The following is a 24888-nucleotide window of genomic DNA, read 5'->3' as shown; positions in this document are numbered from 1 at the left end:
CACAGACATGTCAGAACACCATGTACCTATTTAAGAGAAAGATGTAATTCTATACATAGTGGTATGGAATTACATCTTAGATATATTATTATGTAAAGCAAATGCAAAGGGTAGAACAGTGTATCTAGTGTTTCTTGTCTATTTTCTAATTCCATTGCTGTGGAAAATGTGCTAATTAGGCAGAACATAATTATTCCAGCTCTAGCTGCCAGCCATGTGAATGAGCCACTCTAGGTATTCCATCAGTTGAACCTCCAGATTGCTACATCCCCAAACAAAACCACATGGAACAGAAAAATTGCTGAGCTGATCCCAGTCAACCACAGAATTATGAAAGATATTAACGTTTGGTGTTCTTTAAGCCATACCAAATTTTGTGGTGGTTTCTTACATGAAAATAGGTAACAGAAACACCTTAGTTTAATGTTGACACCTTACACTCTGGTCAACAGCCCTAGCCGAGCTCCCTGCCAACAGCCAGCATCCATTGCCATTTAAGTCCTCAGATGCTCAAAGCTCCAACTGAGATTTAACTGCAACTTCATAATGGATGCCATGGGAAAAACACCCAGGTGAGCCCAGTCAACCCACGGAACTATAAGAGATGATGATGATAATCATGATAACAATAATAAAAGAAATAACTCATTCTTTTAAGCTACTAAGTTGGGGTCTTATTTCATATGCAGCAATAGATAACTAGAATGATATAGCAAGTGAAACAAGTTAGACTGTAAACTTTAAAATTTTTTACTATGCATATACAGAAACACATGTATTATACATTTATAAATGTATTTAGTGGAATCACATAATGTATACTGATCTGATTTTCACTTAAAAAAAAGTCTTGGCTAAAGCTTTTTGTCATTGAAAATACAGCTACCACATTCCCTGAAATTTATAAAGACTAATCCATTTAATTTTTAAATAATCACATCATATGAATATAGCTAAGATCTCCTTCCTTTCCATTCACCCCCATATTCTCCCCAGGTAAGCACACTCTTAAATTGATGTATACCTTTCCACATGTGGAAAGAGTTGTATTGTGCCAGAGTTGTAGACTCAAGTTTAGGTTGTTTGTTTTACAGGCCATGCTTTGCTTATTAGGAGACAAGGAAGAATGTTGAAGGATATATAACTTCATCCCAGTGATCTGTAATATGGAGAATTGAACTGAGAAGCATCCTTGTGCAATGAAAAATATACCGAATTCAGTCACAAAAGTTGTATTTCAGCCTCCTCTGCAATGATGGGTGGAAAATGAAGTTGATGTTTATGCAAAGTCAATTTACTATTAATGAAATGAAACTTCACTCCCAAAGTCTGTGAGGTATATTTTAAGTGGTAGAGCTCTGAGTTTCAATACGCAAATTATTTTTCCACTTTGGGGTTGGTAATTTCTGGATAACTGCAGAGTTTGGCTCATGCAGCAAGCCTGTTTGTAAGTATAATGTGCTGGTTTCTTGAGTTTGGGAGGTGTTATTACAACATGAATGGGTTTTTTAAAATGTTGCCAGGACTAATTCTCTTCTATAATGATGCATTTAGATAATTTTGGATTTTTGTCACTTGCAGTTATTTTTGTTCACTGTTCTTTTTTCCTTGTTATTTTTAAGAGACTTGAAGGAGGGAATGTATTCTCTCAGGAGACACAGTAAAAGCATGAGGTAAAAGGAAAAAGAAAATTTTACTAGTAACCATTTAAATTAAGAAAATTGCGTTCAAACAGACAGCTTTTAAAATTACATTTATACTTTTTAGAAGCACTCAAATGATACCCAAATAGTTACTACTCATGATGAACAAGACTTTTGTTACCTTTTGATGTTCATGTATCGTTTTTAACCTTGCATATAACTTTTAAACATATTTAGAACTATGAAATTTCCACAGCTATATTTCAGAAAGCAACCAAAAATAATTTTTAAATCAAGTCAAGTATATCAAATATTATTTGTGACAAAGTACCAAACATTATAATTAACCAAGTATTCTATTTAAAATTTTCTGAGAGAGAGAAGGCCTAAGGAGAGAAAGCGGAATCCAAGTCTTGGACTGCAGTTTCTGCTTTCCTGTGCAGTCTAATTTTGAGCTGCTTCTTTTTGTAGTCCTAAGGGACCAGAGCACCTGTTGTCTGACCATTACCCCATACGTTTCTGTAGGCAAATCTTGCATGTGCTCTCCACCATGGCTCAGCTCCAGACACGCTTCTTCACTGACAACAAGAAATATGCAGTAGATAATGTTCCCTTCTCAATCCCTGCAGCCTCTGAAATTGCTGACCTTAGTAACATCATCAATAAGTTGCTGGAGGCCAAAAATGGGTTCCACAAACATGTGGAGTTTGATTTCCTTATCGAGGGCCAGTTTCTGCGAATGCCCTTGGTCAAACACATGGAACTGGAAAACACCTCATCAGAAGAGGTTGTGGAACTAGAATACGTGGAGAAGTACACTGCACCTCAGCCATTGCAATGCTTATTCCACAATGACTGGATCAGTTCAATCAAAGGGGCAGAGGAATGGTTGACTGGTTCTCATGATAAGACTTCTCAGATCTGGTCCTTGGAAGGAAAGTCAATAATGACAATTGTGGGACATACAGACGTTGTAAAAGATGTGGCCTGGGTGAAAAAAGATAATTTGTCTTACCTACTACTGAGTGCCTCTATGGATCAGACTATAGAATGGAATGTAGAGAGAAACAAAGTGAAAGCCCTACACTGCTGCAGAGGTCATGCTGGAAGTGTGGATTCTATAGCTCTTGATAGCATAGGAACTAAATTTTGCAGTGGCTCCTGGGATAAGATACTAAAGATCTGGTCTACAGTCCCTACAGATGAAGATGAAATGGAGGAATCTACAAATCGACCAAGAAAGAAATAGAAAACAGAGCAATTGGGACTAACACAGACTCCCACAGTGACCCTCTCTGGCCACAAGGAAGCAATTTCCTCAGTTCTCTGGTCAAATGCTGAAGAAATCTGCAGAGCATCTTGGGACCGCACAGAGTATGGGATGTTGAGTCTGGCAATCTTAAGTCAACTTTGACAGGAAATAAAGTGTTTCATTGTATATCCTATTCTCCGCTTTGTAAACGATTAGCATCTAGAAGCACAGATAGGCACATCAGACTGTGGGATCTCCAAACTAAAGATGGTTCTCTGGTGTCACTGTCCTTAACCACACATACAGGCTGGGTCACAGCAGTCAAGTGGTCTCCTACCCATGAGCAGCAGCTGATTTCAGGTTCTTTGGATAACATTGTCAAACTGTGGGATACAAGGAGTTGTAAGGCTCCTCTCTATGATTTGGCTGCTCATGAAGACAAAGTTCTGAGTGTGGACTGGACAGACACAGGGCTACTTCTAAGTGGAGGAGCAGACAATAAATTGTATTCCTATAGATACTCACCTACCACTTCCCAGGTGGGGGCATGAAAATGAATGATGAATTTGACTACAGAGATTATTTCTATAAGTGTAACTGGTAGATATTCCTCAGATTACATCAATGCTGATCACCTTGATAATAGTTATCACCGTCATTTTTCTTTATTTTGTATTTATTATATAACAGTTTGTTTATAAAATGTAAAATGTGACCTGCATTCTCTACCTTATGCAAACTCTTGAAATTGAATTTTTTTCATTTCTTTTTAAAGGTACTATTTTAAATTAAGATTTGCTTTTGAAATACTATAAAAGCATATATTAAAAATACAGTAATTGTCCAGAAATTTATTTCTGATGAAGAAACTTAGCTTTTTAAAGTTAGCTGTTTTAAAAAACCTAATAAATTTTAATAGAGAAAAAAATTAGAAATACAGTTTGATTTTGGTAAAATAAGTGATGTCTAACTATAATAAGACTTTCTTGGTACTCAGAACATTAAAACATGTAGATATTGCCAATTTATTAAGAAAAAAATTCCTGAGAAAAAGCAAGCATAATATTGTACTGCTCTCTTAAAAGGTTAATTTTTAAAAATAACTGTATATTGTCATTACATTTTAGACTACTTAAAAAAACATATAAAGAGAAGACCTCACCAAAAATGGCAGAGTAGGGAACTCAAAGATTCCATGCCAAAAACTATCAGAATCAACTTTTGCAAAGCTCTGGATTCTAGTCCAAAACTTACAACAAATGGGAAAATTTATTGAGGAGAGAACCTTATGCATTGCAGTAAGAGAGTGCTATGGTGTTTTAAATTTATAGCCCACCACCCCCAACACCCTAGATCAGCGGATGAAGGTTGCTAGTTCCAGAAGGAGAATTATGGACCTTATTCTCAAAGAATTGTGGCTGTGGGTCTCAGGCAGTTTCTCCTCCAGCACCAAAGATTTTCTTTGTTTTGCTGACTCAGAGCCTTCCTAGGAGTGGAGTAGCTTTTGCCACAGCAGCCTGGGGCAAAGGATAACACTCAGGACAAACAATAAAGAAAGAGAAGCCTTGGAGGAAGAGGCTGGGAAAGGAGATACATGCGGTAATAAGGGCTTTTTAAAGTTCACCAATATACAGAGGAATTGAGAAGGCCACACTCATGCCCAGAATAGGATGCCTGTGCTGTAAAGGCCTGAGGAGACCCAAAGCTCTCACCTCTGGCTGACTTTCAGGTTCTGCCAAGCAGGAAGTGAAAACTAACAGACTGAGAAACACAAATACCATATGATCTCACTTATATGTGGAATCTAAAGAACAGAATAAACAAACAAACAAAACAAATAGACTCATAGATGCAGAGAACAAACTCATTGTTGCTAAATGGGAGGGGTTGGGGGGATGGGTGAGAAAGGTGAAGGGATTAGAAAGTGCAAATTGGTAGTCACAAAATAGTCACAGGGGATGTGAAATACAGTATGGGGAATATAGTCAATAATATTGCAAAAACTATAGTGTCACATGGGTACTAGAGTTATGGGGGGATCACTTCATAAATTATACAAATGCCTAACCACTACACTGTACACCTGAAACTAATATAAAATAGTATTGAATGCCAGCTGTAATATATATATGTATATATATACATATATATATATATATATATATATATATATATATATATATAGTCACGGGATGTAAAGTACAGCATAGGGAATATAGTCAATGGTATTGTAACAGCTCTGTATGATGTCAGATGGGTAGTAGACTTGAGGGGTTATCACTATGTGAAGGGTGTAAATGTCTAATCACTATGTTGTTTTGTACACCTGAAACTAATAATAGTAATTAAAAAAAAACTAATGCAGAGTTGTAAAAAGTCTGGCTAAGCATAGAATGACTTCCCCAGCACAGACCAATTTGCAAAGACTGGGACAGCGTTTCTTCTTTTTTCTTCTTTTTTCTTATACTGGCTCCAGGTATTTAAAGTAATTGTCAAAACACCAGCTGACCACTAAGGGCAACACAGATTTCAGTGGACACACATGATAAAGAATGCATACTTTACAAAAATAGTTTAGAAAAGTAACTAAACAAACAAGCCACAACAGCCAGCAACAAGAAATCCTTGAGAGAGAATATGATTCCCAGAGGTGTCACATTATAATATTCAAAATATGCAGTTTCGATAACAAAAATTATTTATGAAGCATGCAAACAAAGTATTGCTTATTCACAGGAAAAAATAATTCCTGTTAACACACCATACTTTCTTGGGAGTGGAGACATTTACACACCTCACACAGTGATAACCCCAACAAGTGTGCGACCCATCTGACATCGCACATAGCTTTTATAATACCATTGACTATATTCCCTATGCTATACTTTACATCCCATGACTACACATTTTTTAAATTATCGTTGACATTCAATATTATTTTATATTAGTTTCAGGTGTACAGTGTAATGGTAGACATTTATATAATTTATGAAGTGATCCCCCACAGGTTGGGGGTAGGGTAGGTGGGGAAACTTGCTCATCATGGATATTCTTGCATTCATTTTTTAAAAATACTGCATTAAAATGCGATTTATCTTCACTACTGTTTTTTGTTGTTTGTTTTTTGTTTTGTTTTTTTGCATCCCCTTAAATTTTACACCTGAGTCCTGGTGCGGAGGAGGATTGTGTCCTGGGAGCACAAGAGGGAAGAGGCAAGTCCTCAGAGTATCAATGAGAATGGCCAACAGGTCTCTGAGTAAATACTGCTCTTCCCTTACAGCAAAGGACCAACAACAAAACAGAGATATTAAGAATGTTTTAAAATCCACTCTTCTGGGCTGTTTTCCTGACACATCTCTTCTACGCATTTTAGTGGAGGGAAAATGGAGAGCATTGGTAGCAGAAAGAACAGCAGGTGGAAGGAGGCGTGTCCCGGGAGCTTGGGAGGGAAGAGGCAAGTCCCCAGAGAAGCAGAGGGAATGGCCAACAGGCCCCTGAGAAGGTACAGCCCATCCCTGGCAGCAGAGAAAGGCCCAGGAAGACACAAAGGAGGGACAGCGATAGGGCCCAGGCTGGTGCTGTTAAAAGGGAGCCGGGGGCAGGGCCGGGTTGCGCGTGGCGGGCCGAGGGCACTTCTAGACCCCCGGAGCAGGAGAGGGGCGGGACAGGGGCGTCGCCGCTCGCAGTGACGAGAGACTCACGTGACCGACCAACGCTGACTCTGGCGCGCCTCGCTCCAGCGTCAGACCCGGCCGTCGCTCGCTCCCTTCTGGGTGTCTGCTCCGGGTGGCCCTTAGGGCGTGCTGGCCGGGGGTGGACCCAAGAGTAGGAGGCGGAGGCGCAGGGGGACTAGGTAAGGGACCTGCAGCGGCTCCCTGGGGTTGGTGTGGAGAGCAGGCGGAGCCCTCCGGGGGGGTCGGTCCAGCCCCCCGGGGCAAAGCAGCGCAGAGACCGCAGCCCCCACGTCCCGCAGCGGCCCCGCGTGTGGCGGCAGAAAATGGTGGGCCTTTCCCGGGGGAGGGCTGGACGGCCCAAGGCGACGACCCTTCGGAAACACTTGCCCCTCGGTCTCCCGCCCCGCCTGCCCCCCGCGGTCCTTCTTGGGGTCGAAAATAGTGGTCAGCGGGGGTTTGGGGGTGGCCGAGGACAGGGGCGGCCGGGCTGCGGCGCGGGGGGTGGGAGGCGAGGGGGCGCCGTGAGGCGGCGGAGGGCGCCCAGCGCTCGGCTGCAGCGGCCCTTGCTCCCCCACCCCAGCCCTCTGCAGGTCTGCAGGTCCAAGTGTCCGGGCGGCGCACTGGCAGCGAGAATCGGGAGGAAGACGAGACGACAAGGATAGGCCCAGGTGGGTGCGGGGGCAGGGGTGAGGCATGGGGGTGGGGGATGAGTGGAAAGCCCTGAGACCCCAATCTTTCCCCCAACCCCGTCCTCCTTTTTGGTGCCTGCAGAGGCCTGGGCATGGATCCGCAGGGACAATGGTGGGTTTGGGGCGTGGGAGGGGAGAGGAGCCCCGGGGAGGGGGGAGAGCTTGGACTGGGGGCCCCCTAGAGGGCGTACAGAGTCTCTCGGGTGGGGAAAAATGCAATTTTAAACAGCCTTTGAAATCCAGGGCTCTGAACCTTGAAAGGTGCACAGTAGGGCCTCTGTCCTCGGTGCTGATCAGTCCACCAAAATAATAACAATAATAATAATAATAATAATATAATTCATTTTCTTGTCTCTTAGGAGCAATGGCGTCCAAAGAGAAACAAACAGTAAAAACTCTCAACATGGAAAATGTCCAACAGGAGAATGAAGGAGGGGAACAGGCCCCAATGCAGAAAGGAGAGGAACCTCAACATTTGGGAGGAGCCGAAGTCCAGAAGCCTGGAGGAAATGTTAGGCTGGGGTGGGTTAAGAGACTTGTCCCTAACTTTCGATGGGCCATACCTAACAGGCATGTTGATCACAATGAAGTGGGAGATGATGTAGAAAAGATTATAGTGCAGCGAATGAAAATCAAGAGAAGGACTAGGGAGCAGCAAATGAGACATCATATGCGCTTCCAAACTCCTGAACCTGATAATCATTATGACTTTTGCCTTATACCTTGAATCCTAAGGTTTTCCCAGAGGTTAATAATGTGGCCTCTGCTCTACAATCTTGTAGTTTTGTGATTTCCTTTTCTGTAAACCTTTTGGTATTTCCTCTTACCAGTTTCTAATTGAATATTGTTTTCTCTCAGTGGAAAACTTTCTGTCCAGCAGGCCAATTTCACATAGTTGTGAGGGAAAATATTGTTTTCATAATGTGAAATTAATAAAGCAGTTTAAAAAACAATCTTCCTCTTCCCCAGTTTTTGGTTTTTGTTAATATTGCCTTTTCTCTCCTAGCTACCTGGACTCAAAATTTCCATCAAACTATTTTTCTCTTGTCCCCCACCAATCAGAAAGGAAGGATCATACTCATAATTCAACATTTGATACCTTTTTAAGAATGCGTTCCTACTATTTTTCAAAGAGTGTGAGTCCATCATCTGCATAAAAACACCTTGGTGGGGGAGCTTTTTGAGAATGTAGGGTCTCTAGTTCCTATTCTCCAGACACACAGGGTGGGGCTCTAGAATCTCCACTTTTTAACAAGCTCCCCAGGTAATTCTAATGTATACCAAAGTCTGAGGTCTGAGGCCACTATTGAGTGTATGTATGTATCTATGTACAGGTTTGTGTGTATATCGGTTTGTGTATGTGTACATATATCCATGTATTGTCATATTAAGTGTAAACAATTCAGTAGAATTACATAGGATGAATACTTATCTGAATTCAATGGGCAAAAATATTAGAAAAATACAAGACCTTAAGATAGACCGATTAATAAAATCGTAGGTTCAGTGGCAGATGAGGGTACCAGAGTTTAGAGATGCTAAGTACCAAGACTACTACCTGCTGTATATCTTGGGTGCGTCGTTCTGGCCTGAGCCGTTTCTATAGGACTTTGTCATACGGAGATTCAGAGAATGTTTGACTTTGGTAACATAAGCTGAGGAAAGTCAAGGAAGACAGCAAGTCTGAGGCTGATTTTCTTTTTGTATTTTGCTTTTCTACATTTCCAATGCAAACGCTAATTTTTAGAATACAGCAGAAAGCAATCTTGAAGACTCTCCAAAACAGTGTTCTTCAAAGTGAGGATTGCGACCCATCATGGCTTTTGAAATTTTTGTGGGTCACAACAAGCAATTAAAAAAATAAACTGAGCCAGCTGGGTGGTTCCGGTGATTGGAGTACCGTGCATCTAACGCCAAGGTCGCTGGTTCGATTCCAACATGGGCCAGTGAGCTGTTCCTATACAGCTAAGATTGTGAACAATGGCTTTCCCTGGAGCTGGGCTGCCGTGAGCAGCCAGAGCTCGGCGTGAGCTGTGGTGGGCTACCTTGCTGCCGTGGGCTACTGTGTGCTCCCTGGAGTGGCCAGTGGCCAGCTGAGTGACCGGCAGCCAGCGTGAGCAGCTGTGGGCTGCTGTGTGCTGCCGTGGGCTGCCATGAGTGGCTAACAGCTGGAGAGAGCTGCTGTGAGCTGCTGTGAGCAGCTGACCGATGACTGGCGACTGACTGCCTCAGCCGGTGGGGAGCACAAGGCTCATAATACCAGCATGGGCCAGGGAGCTGTGTCCTACACAACTAGACTGAGAAACCACGGCTTCAACCAGAGTGGGGTGGAGTGGAGGTGGAGAAGGGGGAGGAAAAAAAAGAACCAAAAAAACATCAGAGCATATCACTTATCAGGAGTACTGTTAATTCTTTTGAGAAGTTTGTTTTAGTTTTACATGTAGGAAATACTGTCACCTCGTAAATGCATAAAAGGTATAATTTTAAAAAGTATTTCAAACTAGGTTACAAGGTAAAAAAATTGAAAGTCGCTTCTTCAGTCTAAACTTCATTTCACAGATGAAGAAATGGTAGGAAAGTGATTTTCTCAAGGTCATACAGCTAGTTAGTGGTAGAGCTAGGACCACAGTTCCGAGTTTAGGATCCTGGTCTACCACAGTGCCTCCACAAGGCACAATTTGGAAATTCTTGCGGTGTGTACTGATTGCCAGTGGTATGTATGAACAAATATATACAACTTATACAAAAATCACTTTATTTAATGTTCACCTTTTATCACCAGAGTCCCTGCATGTTCAATTTAGAAACGTTTAAGGAGAACTCTGTGCCCCTACAACATTTTGGAGCTAGAATGATCTTTCATCTGTCTAGAGTAAAGGGAAGATGGAGAGTCTGATCTAAAAATGCAAGGCGGTAAACTCAAGGACTTCTTCAAGGCAAGGTGATTGAGTGATATTCATTAATGGGCTTTTGGTCCCTCTGAAAGTCAATATTTCACCTTATACACCAATCCTAGATTTCCCAAAGTAGCCTCAATTTTAACACTAATCTGGGGATAGAGGGTGAGATAAGAACTTGACTGGTAGAAGAGCTGAAGGAAGCCTTACCAGGGTTTTGGGGTAATGATGGGAATGAGCACAGACTTTCTGGAAGAAGTAAGGGTCAATGTTGGTTTTCAGAATATAATTTTTGTGGGTTTTTTTTTTGAAGAACTGAAATAAATCCTCTCCCCTTGGTGTTTCTGAGGGAGTAGGATGATGCTGTCAGAACTTTGGGAAAATGGTAAAAGGAAACCAGGTTACAATATGATTGGTTGAAGGATAACCAAATTAAGACATCCTTCCTTGGAGTTTCTCTAATGGTAGGGGATGAGTACAAAACTTTCTAGAAACAGTAAAATTCAGGGACCATGACCAGAACATGATTGAAGGCGAACTGAAGGAAGCACACTTTCCAGGGCATTTCTGCGAGGGTGGAGGAGTGAGAACAGGACTTTCCTGAAAAAGTGAAAGTCAGGGAGCCAATTCAGAAGGTAACTGAAGGAGAACTGAGGCACCTCACAGTGAACTCATCCATTAATTTATACGTCCCATGGGAGTGTCAACTCTTCCTGATCCCTGAACTTGGTGGGCAATACATTTTGACTTTTTCAGTTGATGATAGAGAGCTGTCAGTGGGAGTGTTCCTAAAGAGGCCTGTAAGAAAATAAAATGGATCTCTTATGAAAACAAAACAAAAAATGTGAATCAACCAGGAACAACAAAAGGGACTAACACATTCATCCCAATCAATCATTTATACATCCATATTTGTAAATTTTTTAGTTTCTTGAGGAAATCTGTATATTTTTATAGACTTTGAAACAAAGCTTGGGATAGAAGCCTAGAAATTAAGGAGAAAAAGAGATCACAGAAGAGGAGTCAGACTTTCAGTAGCATATGCTATTGTTTTCAAATTACAGAAAATGGATATATAGCTAAGGGAGTTTTTTTAAAAGAGGCGAGCAAGGAAAAAAATGAAGTTACAATGAAAAAAGCAACAATAAATTAAATATCACGAGAATAAAACACCCAAACAGGTTGTCATTTTTAGACCTTTCAGTCTGTATCTACACGTGAGTAAGCATTTCAGCTTTATTAAGGTATAATTAAAGTTTTAAAAGTACCTAAAGTATTCAATTTGAACTGTTTTACATATATTTAAGCCAATAAAACCATGACCATAATTAAAATAGCAAACACTTCCATCATTTCCAAAAGTCTCTTTCTTCCCATTTATAATCCATTTCTACTTCCACCCCATCCCCAACCAACCTCTGATCTACTTGCTATCACTATACATTGCATTTTATAGTATTTTTATATAAATTGACTTATAGAGCATACACTCTTTTATTTTTGCCTGGTTTTATTTATTAAACATAATGAGTTGCATGTAACAGTAGCTTATTCCTTTCTATTGCTGAGTAGTATTCCATGATAGGGTGAATGTTTATTCATTCATCTATAGATGGACATTGACGTACTTTTCAATTTGGGGCTATTACAAATAAAGCTGATATGAATATGCACATACAAATTTTTGTGTAGATATATGTTTTCATTTCTCTTGGGTAAATACCTAGGAATGGAATGGCCACATTGTATGGAAGTTTTAAGCTTGATTTTTTTTAGAAACTGACAAACTGTTTTTCAAGGTGGTTTCACCATTTTACATTCCCATCAGTAGAGTATTAGAATTCCAATTTCCCCTCATTCTCACCAACACTTAGTATAGTCAGGGTGGGTGTTTTTTTTTAATATTTAAAATTTTTAACCATTCTAAAGGGTGAGTAGTGTTACCTCATGGTTTTAATTTCTATTTTTCTGGTGACTAATGATGTTCAGCATCTTTTCACGTACTCCTTAGCCATTAATACATCTTCTTTTGTGAAATAATTTGTTCAAATATTTTGCTTATTTTTTAAAAAATTTGGTTGCTTCTCCTCTTATAACTGAGTTGCAAGAGTACTTTATATATTCCACATTCACTTTCTTTGATATACACCTTGTGAATTTTTCTTTCAGTCTTGGCTTGCTTTTTCATTTATTTAAAGTTTTATTTTAAAGACCAAAAGTTTTAAATTTTTATGAAATTTATTTAATCCACTTTTTATTTTACAATTGAGTCCAATTTAAGAACTGTGCTCCCTAGAGACGTCATCAAAATGGCTGCGTGAGGTGAACCTCTGTAAAGCTCCCCTGGAATGTACAACTAATCGAACAATAATAACTCCACAAAGGACTCCCTCCACAACAGAAAGGCAAGATAAAGAGACCTACTGCTGAATTCACCTAAAGAAATGTGTGACCCCACAGACAATAATTTAGTGGTTACCAGAGGGTAAGGGGGTGGGGGTGGGTGATGAGGTTAAGGGAGATCAAATATATGATGATGGAAGGAGAATTGACTCTGGGTGGTGAACACACAATGGGATTTATAGATGATGTAATACAGAATTGTACACTTGAAATCTATGTAAATTTGCTAACAATTGACACCCCAATAAATTTAATAAAAAAAAGAAATGTGTCACCCTAAGACGCAGGCGAATTGCTAACAGAGGAGGAGCCCATCTCCCACGGAATACCCCCATTGTGTGGAAGCTGGAATAGTGAAGAGAAAACATAGCACTACTGTGTGAGAGAGGAAAAAAAAGGCTACAGTATGAGAGAAAATAAAACATTCTACCAACAAGTACTGGAAAAAAAAAGAAACACCTCTTCCTATCAACCTGTTGCAAAAGCCACACCTATAGATATCTAGGAAGAGACATAATAAATCAGTAATAGCCATGAATAACCAAGGCAACAAGACACCTCAGAAAGAAAGTGAAAAGTCTCCAGAAAAGGAACTTAAAGATATGGAAATATGTGACTTAAATGACAGAGAATTCAAGATTGCAGTTCTGAAAAAAACTCAACGTGATGCAAGAAAACACAGAAAGGCAATTTACTGAACTCAGAAACACAATCAAAGAACAGCATGAGCATTTTACAAAAGAGATTGAAATTTTAAAAAAGAACCAAAAGGAATTTCTGGAGATTAAGAACTCAATAGAAGAAATTAAGAATGAAATAACCAGCTTAGGTAGTAGAGTTGACCAGATGGAGGAAGAATCAGTGACATCGAAGATAGAAACCTGGAAATTGCACAGATGGAAGAAGAAAGAGACTTGAGACTTAAAAGAAATGAAAGAACTCTACAAGAACTTTCTGACTCCATCAGAAAGAGCAATATAAGAATAATGGGCATGCCAGAAGGAGAAGAAAGAGAGAAGGGAACATAGAATATATTCCAACAAACTGTTCATGAGAACTTCCCAAAATTGTGGACAGACCTGGATTCTCAAATCCAAGAGGCAAGTAGAACACCTAATAACCTCAATCCCAACAGGCCTTCTCCAAGGTACATTGTATTGAAACTGTCTAAAATCAATGACAAGGAAAGAATCCTCAAGGCAGCCAGGGAAAAGAAGACGGTAATCTACAAACGAAAGCCCATAGATTATCATCAGATTTTACAGCAGAAACTCTACAAGCCAGGAGGGAGTAAAACCAAATATTCACACTATTGACAGAGAGAAATTATGAGCCAAGAATAATATATCCAGCAAAGATATCCTTTAGATATGAAGGAGGAATAAAGACCTTTGCAGACATACAGAAGCTGAGGAAATTTTCTAATACAAGACATACACTAAAAGAAATACTAAAGGAGGCTATTCGACCACCATCAACAGGAACAATTTGTGGCAACATAAAATGGGGGAGAGTAAAGGCCTGAACCGGAATATGGGAATGTAGAAAGTAAGCGTGCTGAAGAAAATGAAATACTCTAAATATCAAACTTTCCTTTATATAAACTTATGGGTAAACACTCAAAAAATATCCAGAAATAAATACTGTAATAAAATAAATAAATTTTATAATAAATAAATAAATAAATATACATACAGTATATACATTATACAGTATAATAAATAAATACTGTAATAAAAGAAGAAACAGAGGGAAACATCATAGAATACGACCACACAGAAATAATAGACAACAACAAAAAGGCAAAAAAACAATGGAAACACAGCCTTACCAGAAAACTAAAGATAGAAAGACAGGAAATCCTCACATATAAATAATCACCCTAAATGTAAATGGACTGAACTCACCAATAAAAAGGCACAGAGTAGCAGATCGGATCAAAAAACTAAACCCAACCATATGCTGTCTCCAAGAGACACATCTAAGCTACAAGGACAAGCATAGACTCAAAGTGAAAGGGTGGAAATTGACACTCCAAGCACAGGGTACCCAGAGAAAATTAGGTGTAGCCATAATGATATCATATGAAACAGACTTCAGGGTGTAAAAGGTAACAGGAGACAAAGATGGACATTTCATAATGGTAAAGTAGATGATACAACAAGAAGACATAACAGTCATCAATATTTATGCCCCCAATCAGGGAGCACTAAAATATACCAAGCAACTACTAACAGAACTAAAGGGAGAAATTGACCAAAACACAATTATACTAGGGGACTTAAATACATCATTGACAGATATGGACATATCATCCAAACAGAAAATAAATAATTAAATACCATCCCTAAATGACACATTAGATGAAATGGACATAATTGACATATATAGATCACTTAATACTAAAACATCAGACTATACATTCTTTTCGAGTGTACATGGAACATTCTCAAGGATAGACCATATATTGGGACATAAAAGCAGCCTCAGCAAATTTAAGAAGATTGAAATCATACCAAGCATATTCTCTGATCACAAGGCTTTGAAATTGGATATCAACTTGCGAAAAGAAAGGAGGAAAAATCACAAATACATGGAGATTAAACCACATACTTTTAAAGAAAGACTGGGTCAAAGAAGAAATTAGAGGAGAGATCAAAAGATACATAGAAACAAATGACAATGAAATTACATTATACCAAAATTTTTGGGATGCAGCGAAAGCAGTTTTAAGAGGGAAATTTATATCATTACAGGCCTATCTCAAGAAACAAGAAAAATCCCAAATAAATAACCTCATGTTACACCTCAAAGAACTAGAAAAAGAAGAACAAGTGAAACCCAAGGTCAGCAGAAGAAAGGAAATAACAAAAATCTGAGCAGAGCTCAATGAAATAGAGAAAAAAGACAATAGAAAAAATTAATGTGACAAAGAGCTGGTTCTTTGAAAAAATTAACAAAAACGACAAACCCTTGGCTAGACTCACTAAGATAAAAAGAGAGAAGACACTAATTAACAAAATCAGAAATGAGAAAGGCGAAGTTATCACGGACACCACAGAAATACAAAGGATCATCCAAGAATACTATGAAGGACTATATGCCACCAAACTCAATAACCTAGAAGAAATGGACAAGTTCTTAGAAACATATAGCCTTCCAAGGCTGAACCATGAAGAACTGAAAAATCTAAACAGACCAATCACCAGTAAAGAAATTGAATCAGTCGTCCAAAACCTTCCCAAAAGCAAAAGTCTGGGACCAGATCGCTTCACTAGTGAATTCTACCAAACCTTCAAAGAGGATCTAATACCAATCCTACTCAAACTCTTCCAAAAAAATTGAAGAAGAGTCAGTACTCCCAAACTCATTTTATGAGGCCAACATTACCCTGATACCAAAACCTGGTAAGGACAACACAAAAAAGGAAACTACAGACCTATATCTCTGATGAATACAGATGCAAAAATCCTAAACAAAATTTTAGCAAATCGAATACAACAATGCATTAAAAAGATTATTCATCATGACCAAGTGGGGTTCGTCCCTGGGACACAAAGTTGGTTCAACATCCACAAATCCATCAATGTGATACATCACATAAACAAAATAAAGTACAAAAATCAAATGATTATATCAATTGATGCAGAAAAAGCATTTCACAAGATACAACATCCATTTATGATTAAAACACTTAATAAAATAGGTATAGAAGGAAAATACCTTAACATAATAAAGGCCATCTATGGCAAGCCCTCAGCTAATCTCATAATTAATGGTGAAAAACAGAAGCCCTTTGCTCTACGTTCAGGAACACGACAGGGCTGTCTCCTATCACCTCTGCTTTTCAACATAGTGTTGGAAGTCCTTGCCAGAGCCATCAGGCAAGAGAAAGAAATAAAAGGCATCCACGTTGGGAATGAAGAAGTTAAAATATCACTCTTTGCAGATGACATGATTTTATATATAGAAAACCCTAAAGACTCCACCAAAAAGCTGTTAGAAATAATCAACGAATACAGTAAAGTTGCTGGCTACAAAATCAACATACAAAAGTCCATTGCATTCCTATATACTAACAATGAAATCTCAGAAAGTGAAATACAAAAACAATTCCCTTTGCAATTGCAGCAAAAAGAATAAAATACCTAGGAATAAACTTAACCAAGGATGTGAAGGATTTATATGCTGAAAACTATATGACATTTTTGAAAGAAATTGAAGATGACACAAAGAAATGGAAAGACATTCCATGCTCGTGGATTGGAAGAATCAACATAGTTAAAATGGCCATATTACCCAAAGCAATACACAGATTTAATGCAATCCCCATCAAAATCCCAATGGCATTTTTTAAAGAAATAGAACTAAGAGCATCAGATTTGTTTGGAACCACAAAAGACCCCGAATAGCCAAAGCAATCTTAAGAAAAAAGAACAATGCAGGCAGGTATCACACTGCCTGACTTTAGCTTGTACTACAGGGCTACAATAATCAAAACAGCACGGTATTGGCAGAAAAACAGACACATTGACCAATGGAATAGAATTGAGAACTCCAAAATAAAACCACATAAATATGGACAGATAATTTTTGACAAAGAAGCTGAAAACATACAATGGAAGAAAGACAGCCTTTTCAATAAATGGTGCTGGGAGAATTGGATAGCCACGTGGAGAAGAATGCAACTGGACTGCTATCTGTCACCATGTACCAAAATTAATTCAAAATGGATCAAAGACTTAAGCATAAGACCTGACACAATAAACTGCATAGAAGAAAACATAGGTACTAAACTTATGGACCTTGGGTTCAAAGAGCATTTTATGAATTTGACTCCAAAGGCAATGGAAGTAAAAGCTAAAATAAACGAATGGGACTATATGAAACTTAAAATCTTCTGCACAGCAAAAGAAACCATCGACAAAATAAAGAGGCATCCGTCTGAATGGGAGAAGATTTTTGCAAACAGTTCCTTCGATAAGGGGCTAATATCGAAAATATACAAGGAACTCATGAAGCTCAACAACAAAAAAAACAAACAACCCAATTGAAAAATTGGCATAGGACCTGAAGAGACATTTCTCCAAAGGGGACATAGAAATGGCAGATAGACATATGAAAAAATGATCAACATCACTAATCATCAGAGAAATGCAAATAAAAACCACAATGAGATATCACCTCACCCCAGTCAGAATGGCTATCATCAACAAGACAAATAGTAACAAGTGTTGGAGAGGCTGTAGAGAAAAAGGAACCCTCATACACTGTTGGTGGGAATTCAGACTGGTGCAGCCACTATGGAAGGCAGTGTGGAGGTTCCTCAAAAAATTACAAATAGAATTACCATATAACCCAGCAATCCCTCTCCTGGGAGTCTCCTCAAAAATCTGAAAACATTTATCCATAAAGACACGTGTGCTCCAATGTTCATTGCAGCTTTGTTTATGGTGGCCAAGACATGGAAACAACCAAAATGTCCTTCGATAGATGAATGGATAAAGAAGTTGTGGTATATATACACAATGGAATACTGTTCAGCGGTAAGAAAAGATGATATAGGGACATTTTTGACTACATGCATGGATCTTGAGAGTATAATGGTAAGCAAAATAAGTCAGACAGAAAAAGCAGAGAATCGTATGATTTCACTGATATGTGGTATGTGAACCAAAAACAACAAAAGAACAAGAGAAACAAATGAGAAACAAAATCTCATAGACACAGACAGTAGTTTAGTGGTAAAATTTTCAAATAAATTTTAGAATCAGCAGAGTGTAAGGGAGTTGGGGGGTGGAAGATGAGGGTAAGGGAGATCATATATATGGTGATGGAAGGAGAACTGACTCTGGGTGGTGTGATATATAAATGATGTGTTACAGAATTGTACACCTGAAACCTATGTAACTTTACTAACAATTGTCACTCCAACGAACTTTAATTGAAAGAAAAAAGCCACTGGTACATTTATAAAATCAGGTACTAGTCAGCCATAAAGAAGAATGATATCTTAACATTTACAACAATATGGATCGACTAGAGAAATTATGCTAAGTGAAATAAATCAAATGGAGAAAGACATATACCATATAATCTCACTTATATGTGGGTTCTAAAGAACAGAATAAATGAGTAAACTAATCAGAAACAGTCTCAAAGATATAGAGAAAAAACAGTGTTGCTAGATAGGAGACGGAAGATGAGAGGATTAGAAAGCACAAATTGGTAACCACAGTCTTTAGGGATAGGAAAGACAGTTTGGGAATATAATCAATAATGTTTAAAGATTTTGTAGGGTGTCAGATAGGCACTTGTCTTATTAGGGACACCACTTCACAGATAGTGTAAATGCCTGACCACTGCAATGTTCACCTGAAGCTGAAGCTGAATAATACTGAATGTCAACTATAATTTAATATACATATAGTCACAGGATGTGGAGTACAGCATAGGGAATAGAGTCAATGGAATTGTAACAGCTATATACCAACCATGTCAGAGTGGTAGTAGATTGGGGGAGGGGTTATCACTTTATGAGGATTGTGAATGTCTATTACATTGTTTTGTACACGGGAAACTAATAAGAAAAAATGTGCTGACTGATTCAAGTTTATGAAGATTTTCTCCTATGTTTTCTTTTAATAGTTTTATACTTTTAGGCTTTTTATTTTGGTCTATGAACCATTTCAGGTTAATTTTTATGGATGGTATAAAATAAACTCTGGTGTTAATTTTATTGCATATTGATATCTAATTAATACAGTACCATTTGTTGAAAAGACTTTTTTCTTTCTCCATTGTATAGCTTTTGTACCTTTGTCAAAAATCAAGTGCTCATATATATGTAGGTCTGTTTCTCTACTCTCTATTCCATTGATCTATATGTCTATCTTTTCACCAATATCAAACTGTCTTGATTACTGAAACCTTATAATAAGTCTTGAAATTGGGTAGGGAAAGTTCTGCAACTTTGTTCTTCTCTGTTAAAATTGCTTTGGATATTCTAGGTCCTTTGAATTTTCAAATAAATTTTAGAATCAACAGGTTATATATTTTTTTAAGCCTGCAGGAACTTTTATCAGGAATCTGTAAATTGATTTGGTGAGAATAACTATATTAATAGAGATTTTCAATACATGAACACAGTATAGCTTCCATTTATTCAGATCTTACTAAATTGTCAACAATGTTTTATAGTTGTCATGGTGGTGGTCTTGGACATATTTTGTTATATTTGCTCCTAGGTATTTTGTGTATTTTGTTGCTGTTGTAAATGGAATTTAAAATTAAATTTCCTATTTTTTTGCTAGTACTATATAAGCAATACAATTGATTTTTCTATATTAACCTTGTATCTTATGACAGTGCTAAATTCATTTATTTGTTATAGTAGCCAACTGTAGATTCCCTACAGCTTTCTACATAAGCATTCCTATCATTGGCAAATAAGGAAAATGGTTCTTGTAAGGAAGAACACAAAAACAAGAGTCGTGTCTCAGCACTCTAGGGCTAGGGCAAGATCGCTGGGGTCTCCATAAACTGAAAGAAGCTGAACACTCTGTGAATCTTTCACATAGGGTGTCTTCTCTCTTTTTCTCATTTTTGGAAGTTTCCCACACTCATCACAATTATTCAAGTATAGCTTCAGATAAATGACCTGTTCAGATCCCTTCTGATAAGGAGATCTGAGAAGGATGCAGGGCCCAGAAATTGCATTTAGAAGGCAGCAGGACATACTCACAAATGTCTAAGGACATGTGTGGAGAACAATGTAAAATGTGAGTGGATTCTGACCATTAGGCTAAACATTTCTAAGTGAATGGCAAAATCTGGTCCAGGAGTAAATCCATCAGGAGGACCAATTTCTGCAGAAAGATTAGACAAGAGTGGAACAACTGGGGATGTTCCTCTTAGGTACTCAAACCCACTAGCAAGGCTAATACATATATATATATAATATAATATGTATATATAATATATGCATATATATTATATATATGTATATATTATTATACATATGTGTATACATATATACATATATACATTATATATATATACATATATATATATATATATATATATATATATATATTAGCTGGTAATACATATAACAAGTGCTGGTAAGGATGTGGATGGAACATTGTAACCTTCATACATTGCTGGTGGGACTATATAATCATGCTGTCACCATGAAAAGCAGTTTGACAGTCTTTCCAAAAGTTATACATAGAGCATAACTTGTAGGATGCAATAATAAAACAATTTTTTCTTCCTGCTACTCATGCAAACCCACTCTTTGGCATTAGTTCTTCTCCTGTCCTCTAGGTGAAATCCAGGATATGTCCCATGACTTTCCTGCTGGCTTTTGTAAAGAAAAAATATTCTCCTATCAGTTCTAGTCACACAAGAGTTTCTATTCAACGAGGGCAGAGAAGAAGTAAGAAAAAATTAAAGTCGAATATAACTGCTACTGTTGTGGCCATCTAGTATTAGCACTTTCCAGGCTAGAAAGTGTGAAAAATAATATAAATGGAGCTACTTTAAAATAAAGTCGGAGACTCCATCCCAGAAAAACTGCCTTGCACGTCTTATTCCTCAAACCATTGGAATGTTTAAACTGGGCCAAATAATCTTAGGACTGGAAATAAAACAACATTGTATTCCAAATAACTATTTGCAAAGCTCATAGGAAAGCAGACCTGACTACCAACTGAAAAGTAAAGATATTCTTTAGAATTAACATCACTATGTTAGCTTATTGCACCTATAGAAATTCTTCCCTTATATTATTAACACCCATAGAATTCCTTGCTTCTATTCATGTATAATAATTATTACCCTTCCCTTTCCCATAAATATCCATTGTCTTCACCTCTTAATGGAACACTATTTGAGTTTTTGCCTGAATTATTGCTTCCTGAATAGCTATGCTTTTGGATCTCAATAAACACTTGTTACCTCTCAATTTGGCTTTTTATTTTTAGGTATTTAAAAACAAAGGGTATTTAAAGTTGATTCCTTCCCTTTTATGGTTCCTTTGTGGATTCTGCAGGGAGTCACCCATTGTTCAAGAGCTCTCACCTGCTGTTCTCTTGACATGGCCAAATATATATCCCTGGTCTAGTCACTTTTGACTCCTTCTTTAGCCTTTAAGCTTCCAATAGTGTATCTCCAGGTTGTTTCTGATGAGGTTTTCTTGCTCCTCCAGAAGACCATCATGACCTAGACCTATGGCATCCCCAAACTAGTCTTATCTCCTGCATGGCCCATGTTATGTCTACAGGAACCACTCACACATCCTTTGCTCAATTTAACTCCCAAATTCAAGAAGTCCAGTTTCTTCTCAAAATTTCTTCATGTTGATGTCAAAGCAGCTGACCAGTCAGTCTTTTAGATTTCTCAGAAATTAGTTAGATACCTACTGTGTTACTAATATAGGGAAGGGGCATAATAATTTTTTTTTTTTTTTTACAAAAGAAGGAACTAGGAGGCTGGATTCCTAGCCTGCTGCCTACGTGCTGCAAGACACAGAATTCAGGCAGATGTTAATCAATCACACAGAACAAACCATCTGAAGGCTATTGAGCAAGGAGAGTCCATTATAGTCATTCCCGTGGTTAAACCTATTACAAACATGCCACAGGTTGTACCTTACAAAAGTTAAAGATAAACTTGCCCCTATTCGTCTTATATCTCACAGAAGTTAAAGATAAACTTATCACTGTTCTTCTTTCCTTCTTTTCTCATACCAAAAAAATTTCCATAGATGCAAGAAAACACATATAAACCCTAGCTCAGTGGATGGAAGAGTCTCTCTTCCACTAGCAATTAGAGACTGCCACTCTGTGGGGTGGTCTTTTCTTACTTTCTGCTAAATAAACTTACTTTCACTTTAAACTGTGTCAGCTCACGTTTGAATTCTATACTACATGAAGCCAAGAAATTTCAGGGCCTAGAGCTTGAGTCTCCACTCCGGGGTGTTTGCTCCTCCAGCATCATTACCAGATTCCAGGGGCTTTGATTAGTCCCATAGAAGCTTCTTGCCTTAGGCTTAAGGTGACAAGGGAGAACGCCTCCTCCTTCTCTATGGTGGAAACATTCATGAAATGCCAACAATTCTCATTAGAAATCTTCTAATCTCCAACAATCTTCTTGGCTTCTCAAATGTCTTTTGTGGGCTGGAAGTAGTTATTTAAGGCTGGAAGGTGGTTATCTAAGAGGAACCAAGTCAGTACTCATCTAAGTCCTTTGCAAGGCCTGTTTTCATCACCTGTTTTACACTTTGGAATTTGGAAGTCATTGGCACCTACTGTATTGGGACGACCATAACCCAAAATGAGACTGAAATAGGTAATGTTTTATTTCTTAATATAACAATATACATCTTTAAGAGCTTGCCATTCATCTGGTGTGTGAGCTATTTGATTTTTCTAATTGCAGTGTTCTCCTACCCACCCCACCCTTCACTCCACCCCACCTTACCCCCGCCATCCTGCCCTGGTATGCTGGGGTTTTATCCTAGTTATAGACTTAGAGAAAATGAGTGTGTCTGTCGGGCAAAGGGGAGAAAATGAGGAAAATTGGTCTCCATTGCAAGATGACTTCAGGCAGATTATTACAGGTCTTCAAACAGGGCAGTAAAACCCTCACCCATCCAAGGGAAGGTAAGGAAGACCCAGTAAGGGCAGAAAGTCAGGACACTGAATTAGAGTTCCATTTTTCCCCTTTTCTCTTTTGACCTCCTCTTCCTCCTAGATCCTTGTACTGCTTATTCCATGTGGCCCAGCTCTTATCACAGAGCACTTGAGACCATGCCAACTAGAAGTGCTCTCTTCCATCTCTGTTACTGATGCACAGCACATGGGGTCTCCACCTCTCTTATAGGCCTTAACAAAGGATGGCCTTTCTCTTACCCCTTTCCAGCATGTGTATGGCGGATGGAGAGGGGCTATCTTCTCAAGAAGTGAGGTGCCAGGGTAGCAGGCAGGTGCCCACTCTCATTCTGCTTCAGTGATTTCTGCTAATGTTTAAATTGTGCATCTCCAGAAACCTCAGAGGCTCAGGAGGAGCTATTTGCTGATTGGCTCACAAATATTCTTTTTTTTTGCCCACACAAAGTTGGGAGTAGAAATTTTATTGATTCTTCCTCTGCTTATTCTGTTTACATGTAGTCAGTGGCAACATCATCTTAATGGAGTTATTGACAGATGATGTCCTCAACTGGGTATGAAGGTGGTGATCTGTTTGTGATCAAGTGCTGTTTTCTGAGCAATTTCACAACACATAAATTCTATTCACCTTTGAATTTAACTTAACCACAACATGTTTTATATTTTGGTAATACATTCACATAGTTAAGTCGTAACACAGAATTAAAAAGCTATTTGTGTTCCTTTCCCTCATCCCTTCCCAAACAATTCAGTCCTGACACCATTAGATGCAGAAGAGCATATGAGAGAAAAAAGCTGTGTCGGCCTGAGCAGGGTGAGAAAGGTATCCATCCTCGGACAGAGGCTCATCATAGAGAGTCAGTGCCTAAGAATTGTGAGGAGGGCATCTCAGGTAGGAGAAAGCCAGGTGAGGGGTATTGGGGTTCTATTTATTGAAGAGAGCGCCCACTTGGAGCAGTGTGTGGCAGATTAGAGCAAGATTTCAGAGTCTGAGCAGAGTGAGAAGCATGTTCATGCAGAGAGCCGACAGCAGTCTGAAGAGGGCACCTATGTGGCTTTCAACAGATATACAGATATAGATATAAATAGATAGATATAGATATACAGATACAGAAATATAAATGTAAATGTGTGAATGTACATATGTGTGAGTACCTATGTCTGTGGTGAGCCGCCAGGATTAGGGATCAACTAGTTCAAAGTAATGAGTATTGTCCTTGCAGCGTTATGCCCATGTGGTTGGATAACATTTATCTTAGTCCAAGTGATCAATATCAGTAAGCAGTTGAATATAGAGTATCAGGCGAAAAGTCTGGGATGGATAAATTGATTTGGGCTAGCACAGCATGACACATAGTAGGCATTCAGTAAATATCTGTTGAATGAGTAAATAAATAAAATATACTGATCTTGGGTTCAAAAAACATTTTAAGAATTTTGCCCCAAAAGCAAGGGAAGTAAAAGTTAAAATAAATGAATGGGACTATATCAAACTTAAAAGCTTCTGCACAGCAAAGAGGCAACCAATTGAATGGGAGAAGATTTTTGCAAACAGTGCCTCCGATAGGGGGCTAATATCAAAAATATACAAGGAACTCAAGCAACTCAACAACAACAACAAAAAACAACCCAATTGAAAAATGGGCAGAGGACCTGA

The 24888-nt window shown here is 38.4% G+C and overlaps 2 protein-coding genes across 2 annotated transcripts; both read left to right on the top strand.

Annotated features, from left to right (window-relative positions):
• Window positions 1-2193: 2193 nt before the first annotated feature.
• LOC308494705 (ribosome biogenesis protein WDR12-like) lies at window positions 2194-3446 on the top strand (the record flags this gene model as incomplete). The annotated part of the gene is given in 3 exon segments (XM_081042624.1): window positions 2194-2889; window positions 2893-3010; window positions 3013-3446. Coding segments are annotated over 3 exon segments (1248 nt in total).
• A 3163-nt stretch (window positions 3447-6609) lies between these two features.
• On the top strand, window positions 6610-8211 carry BEX4 (brain expressed X-linked 4). The gene is made up of 3 exons (XM_081042853.1): window positions 6610-6748; window positions 7150-7237; window positions 7618-8211. The coding sequence occupies exon 3, from the start codon at window positions 7623-7625 to the stop codon at window positions 7983-7985; it is 363 nt and encodes a 120-aa protein (XP_080898979.1). The 5' UTR covers window positions 6610-6748; window positions 7150-7237; window positions 7618-7622; the 3' UTR covers window positions 7986-8211.
• The last annotated feature ends 16677 nt before the right edge of the window (window positions 8212-24888 follow it).

This window comes from Rhinolophus hipposideros (genome assembly GCF_964194185.1).
Source record: "Rhinolophus hipposideros genome assembly, chromosome: X".
Taxonomy (NCBI): domain Eukaryota; kingdom Metazoa; phylum Chordata; class Mammalia; order Chiroptera; family Rhinolophidae; genus Rhinolophus; species Rhinolophus hipposideros.
The sequence above is the reverse complement of the archived record's forward strand: the minus strand, read 5'-3'. Positions and strand labels throughout refer to the sequence as shown.